The sequence below is a fragment of the Apteryx rowi genome, unplaced genomic scaffold (assembly GCF_003343035.1).
Source record: "Apteryx rowi isolate R43461 unplaced genomic scaffold, aptRow1 scaffold_651, whole genome shotgun sequence".
NCBI lineage: Eukaryota > Metazoa > Chordata > Aves > Apterygiformes > Apterygidae > Apteryx > Apteryx rowi.
The window spans coordinates 317,559-323,021 of NW_020450929.1; the positions used below are offsets into that span (position 1 = coordinate 317,559).

The 5,463-nt window shown below is 50.2% G+C and overlaps 1 protein-coding gene and 1 long non-coding RNA gene across 2 annotated transcripts in view; both read right to left on the reverse strand.

The window, feature by feature from the left end:
* The window catches only part of SPG7 (SPG7, paraplegin matrix AAA peptidase subunit), a gene marked incomplete at its 5' end in the record, with an annotated part of 40,374 nt that extends 36,471 nt beyond the window's left edge, over positions 1-3,903 (reverse strand). The window contains one exon of the mRNA XM_026084848.1: positions 3,598-3,903. Within this exon, the coding sequence (XP_025940633.1) occupies positions 3,598-3,903 (306 nt within the window). The remainder of the gene's footprint in view (positions 1-3,597) is intronic.
* Positions 773-3,525, reverse strand: LOC112975144. Its single transcript, XR_003256489.1, has 2 exons — positions 1,669-3,525; positions 773-1,182 (listed from the first exon to the last, which is right to left on the reverse strand). It is a non-coding gene; the product is annotated as an uncharacterized LOC112975144 (long non-coding RNA).
* Positions 3,904-5,463: the final 1,560 nt, after the last annotated feature.

Genomic DNA, 5,463 nt, shown 5'->3' on the forward strand with positions numbered 1-5,463 from the left:
CCCAGCTTAGCTCAGACTAATTTCAAGACAGCACTTTCCTTTGCAAACGGAGTGATTGGATACCTGGAATTGAGTTTCCAATGCGCCATCCACAGACTTTACATCAATAATGAATCAAAGGACTAAATGTAAAGCTGAAATGGCTAGAAGGTAACCCTAACCAGACTTTTTTTAAACAGATGAAAAATAGCTCTGCTCTACTGCTCACCTGCCTGGCACTGTAAGCTAGGACTCSTCTGTGCAAGGGACTGTCCAGGCCCAGGGCAGAGATGCACGACTGGGACTAGCCAGGAGCCCTCGGGGCGTTTCAGCGCTCTCTAGCAGCATGCACCTCTGCCACTGAACTAGATGTTTTTAGATGACTTCTTTGTGGATGGCAAATCAAGGTCAAGGGCTGGATGCTCCCCTTCAGCATAGCAAGGCCAAATATCCAAGAAAGCCTCCAGCTCAGGAATGAAGGACAGGCTTAAAAGACCCCATGTCTGTCCCTCAGGCACAGTGAAACTCCTTAGCAGGGAAAGATCTGTATAGCAGACAACCCTTTTTACATGAGCCAGTCCAAGCCCATCACACCTATTCCTCCAGGAACAGCTTGAGATCACTGCAAGTTTCAGTTCTTCCTGCCGCTGTTGCCAGACACGCTTCCCTGCCTGCTCCTTGCAGCGCACAGAGAACAGTCTGACCCTTAAACCGCTCCTTCCCAGGGGCAAGGGGGGGGCTGGCCCCGTGGTGAGGCAGCCTGCAGGCTTGTGGCACGACTGGGACACACTGCTCTGTTATGAACTTTCATCTTTAAAAGAGTCACTTCTAAAGACCAGGCAGTGTAACTTTAAGACAGGTAGGTGACAGATGGCTATAGACAGGGGATCACAGGGAAGCAGCGATACAGCAGCAGTGACTGAACTGTGCATCAGGAAGGCTGCCAGTCCTTGCTTACAAATTGCTAGAAAAGCAGACCAAGTGCAGGCCAGAAGGAGCGGTGCTCTGACAGAGGGATGCGAGTTCCTCTCAGTTTAGCTTGCCAGGGTAGAGCGGGAGGAGAGGAATAGCTTGTACGTAAGTCAAAGGCCACAAACTGCTCCATGCGAACGTCCCCCTGGAGAGCTGCTGCAGTGGGCAGAACTCAGGAGAATCTCAGGAACTCATCTGTGCGCAGGAGGCAGCTAGAGTCATCTCCAAATCCTGCAGACCAGAGGAAGTCAGTAAGCTTAGAGTGAGCAACTGTTGCTCCGCACCCCTCAAATCCATGAACAGGCTAGAAACCTAAAGCATTTAATCAGGAATCATAAAAACCATACTGCTCCCTTTGCGGGCCCAGGGCATGGTTTAGCACGGGAGCTAAATCTGCTTCATGGGTAGCTGGCTCTGCCCTGTGGCCCCATGCGTGGTCCCAGCACTTGGCTGGGCTGACGCTGGGACTCAGCTGATTAGACAGTGGGCTGGATCAAAGAGCTAAACCTTCAGAAAACTGCTGATTCTGGTGCCAGGGAGTTAGTTTAGCCTCCTTGTTTAATCACATCTCGCTCTGCAGAGTTGTGAACAACCACCTCACTTGTAAAGCAGGTGAAAACCCAGTCTATTATTTCTTAATGGCATCACATGCAGAAGGGCTTGTTTAAATTGGGTTTGCCCTTTAACAAAAGAAACACATGGGTGGCTTGAAAGTACCTTTATTTACGAAAAACAAGATTGTGTGCAGAGTTAGGGAGGTTTCTGCCGCAGTATCAAGAGCATCAGCTGTACTCCTTGCTGGCTTTCTAAACAGCTGCCTTGTTAGCCAAACCCATCTCTCTTCAAAATGTTAATAACTGGCAACTAAAACATGAGCCAAGCTTAAAGTAACAGTTCTTCTAATAAAAGTCCTTCCGAAGTTTTATTCTCTTGGCCTCTTTGATATTGGCACTTGGCTGGTCACACAGGCTTTGCCCTGATTTGCGACTGTAGTAGTCATAAATCACAGCTTGTATAATACACTATTAAAAATAGATTCCCAACTTTATAGCCTGATTGGAGCTGAATCAGCAGAGAATTGCACCCACAATAGCAGAGAGCAGGTATCTTTGCCCTGAAGTTGTTTGATCTAATGCTTCCTTACATTATGAGACAATTGCTATAGAGCTGCAGTTTAAGTAGTTAGATGGATACAGTTACCCATAGGTGGCAAACGCAGTTGGGTGACTGACGCAGATGCTACCTCTAGTTAGACAAGGAAGGAGCAACAGAGCAAGGACCAAAGGGTCACAGAACTCTTGCCCCAAAGTTTGTGTCCTTTTACTCCTCCGTGATAGACAGAAATAGGCCTGAAAGAACATTCCCCAAGTGGCCTAATTTCCCTGCCCTCGTGCAATGTTCTCTTTCCTCCTTAGCATCAACATACTTAGTTCATTTTAGGGTTTGAGAGCTAACAAACCCGTCGTGAAGGAAAAAGGTGCTGAACAATTAACTACAGTTTTTTTCTCCTAAGTATTGCAGTTAAGTTGCGAGGAGCAAAAGCCAGTAAAGTTGCACGTAGTCACCCTCAGTCATCTAAAACTGACACCATCTGCAGTTCTAGGGTAACAAAAGAAAGCAGGTTAAACATCCATATAACAGAAATCTCATCTAGAAAAACAGCAGAACAACCCCCAACTCAAGTTATTCCTCCTCCTCCCCCACTGTTAGCTTTCTTTCACAAAGTATATTTAATGTCCCTTCCTGAAAATGGCTGATACTCCATGCTGTTGCGTTCAAATAAAAAAGGTCAGGATGACACAGAAAGGCTTTAACTTCCTCCCCAGCACTGGCTCTTTGACCTGGATGACATTCAAGGCTGTCAGGGAAGTAGTTACAGCCAACTATATTTAGGAAATGAAAAAACATGTTTCCCCTTTAATCTACTAACTCAGAGGCACCAGAGAGGCAGACACTTGTTTGCAGTGTTTTCAGTGAAGTAAGACAAGCTTACTGAAAGGGAGGACAAAAAAAAAAAAAAAAAAATTAAAAAAAAAATCCCAAAACACCCCTTCTTTTGACTGGTTTAGGAGGTCTTATGGAGGAGGAAGATGGGTAGAGATAAAAAGACTAAGCCTACATAGAACACAGGACCAGCTTAACAGGCTCAGAATAAATCTCTCTCATGCTGTTATTTAACAGTGAAGTCAGACACGTGCTCCTGAAACACTCCTTTATCACTACTGAACCCAGCAAAGAGATTTCTCCTCCTGGGGGTCTAGTGGCATCTAGGCCATCCTCAGCACGAGAATAATCCTTTCGGCTGTGTCTGCCAAATGCGTGATCCAACACTGAATTGCAAATGCCAGAAAAGCAGTCACAGTTACAGGACACGCTCTTGGAAGAGGGGGTTAAGAGACCAGAGCAATTACTGGTGAGGTCACTGGTAGAAACTATTTGAGAGCTGCTGCCTCAAGAGCTCCCCTTTCTCCCTATCTGAAACAAAATACAGTGTGTCAACTGCGCAGGCTGCTCTCCCCAGTCCAGGGCAGCTCCACCAGCAGGCTCTGGGAGGGGAAGTGCGCACATGTACTGATTTTATACTTGCAGAAGAGCTGCTCCACAAACAGGATCCTTCCTTGGGGGATACCGCAGCATTTGGTTTACCTCAGCGACATAACGGGGCTCTAGGACTAGATGTTTGGTATAAAGCCAGGCCTCTCTGTCAGATATAAAACCAGTATTCCCATCCTGCAGCAGGGTTGCGCTGAGTTCAGGCTCAGGTAGCTGTGTTTGAATACCAGGATCTACCACCACTGTTTGAGTTTCCTTTGTGCAGGAGAGTTCACAAGCCAAATATAACACATATGGACACAGCTGATATCCTGATCCTCGCTGGGGCTTGAGGCACCACAACAAAAACAGAGGATGAAAGGCATCAGCAGTGTTTTCTGAAGTGCAGGGACTGAGCAGTCACATGGTTGCTTCTCCGCACAGAACAGTCAAGCATGCACGTGCTCACTTCTGCTGCTTTCGCAAGCCCAGTGGGACAAAGGCAGGAGGCCTATCCAGCAAGCAAAATGAACATCCTCATCTGCAGAGCCAAAGGGTTTGTTTTTTTATTAAAAGAGACCTTGTAAATAAAAACAGCGCAAGAGCCTCTGGGTATTACACAATCAGCTTTTGAAACCAGAGAGGAAAGGGATCAGAAAAAAAACACCCAGGCACAATCATCACAGCCTGGTCAGGAGAAAGTGACCTGTCCCAGGGCCAAGAGGGAGCACAGTCTGTTCTGATGCATCCGCACTGTACAGCGGGGATCACCCAGGCTGGCCAAGAAATGCTACTCAACAGCCTTCCTCTAGCAACAGCCTTTACAAAAGCTCTCCTAACCCCTGGGCTGCGGCGCACCTTCAGCGGCCTCTCCCTCAGTTTCAGCCAGGGCATTCTTTGGGCCACTCTACAAGTAATGTGCATGATCCCTTCTCTGTCCTACTATGGAACCGTCTATGGCAGTGACAAAAACAATAGTTTATGTGAATAGCTTCCAAGAGGAGTTTCTCATTAACACAGACTGCTCTGAAAGCGAAAGCAAACATTTAGCATCAAGAACTTTTAATGAGAATGTAGTTAAGGAATTCAGCCCCAAACCACAAAGTGATTTGTAGTGCACTGCCTGTTCAAATGCTGTGGCAGTGCAGCACAGACAGAAGAGGCAAACATGGGATTAAAACGCTGAGTTAATGCCAGGGTGTCTCCAGACAAGCTGCAGAAAGCAGCACAATAACGTATAGTTGTGCTAGCACTTACTGTCTCCCTGTCCTCACCCTGTTCCTTAGGTAGAAGTTACCGCCCCAGAAACAGAAACAAATGTGCACCCAGCACCCTCCTACCGCAGGTCACAGGCCCGCGTGTTAAATTGCCACTGATGCGGAACGGCCGAAGGGCCAGCCGCCACCTCACTGATCGCGCAGGCCTGGAGAGAGGAATCCCTGTTTGCTGTCTCACGGAAAAGGGACGACACCTGGTAGCGCCGCAGGCAGCGCCTCTGAACCACGTCAAGCGCTTGCAGCTCTGCGAACAGGGGACTCGCCGCCACACGAGGCCGCGACGCCCGGAAGCGTACCCGGGCTTACAGAAACGGTGGGGCGAATCCCCGGGAAGCCGGCCGGGAGGACAGAGAACGGGGCCCCCACGAAGCCCGTCGCGGGCAGGGCCTGCGGAGCGCCACGCGGCGCGGCCCGCACTGCCGTCCCCGCCGCTCACCGCCGCACCAGGCCGCACCGGGCGGGGCGCGGGGAAGGCCCCGCCCCCCGCCACCGCCCCGGAAGCGCCGCCGCTCACGTGACCGCCGCCCGCCAACCAATCGGCCGCCACGTCGTCCTGGCACGTTGGCCAATGGGGGCCGCGGCTGGGCTTCCTCCCGCCGGCCCCGCCCCCTCTCCCGTCGGCCCCCGCGCGCGGCGGGGAGGGGGGCGCTGCAGCGCGTTGTTTTGTTCCCCTCCCCGCCCCCTCCCCTCCCCGGCCCGGCGG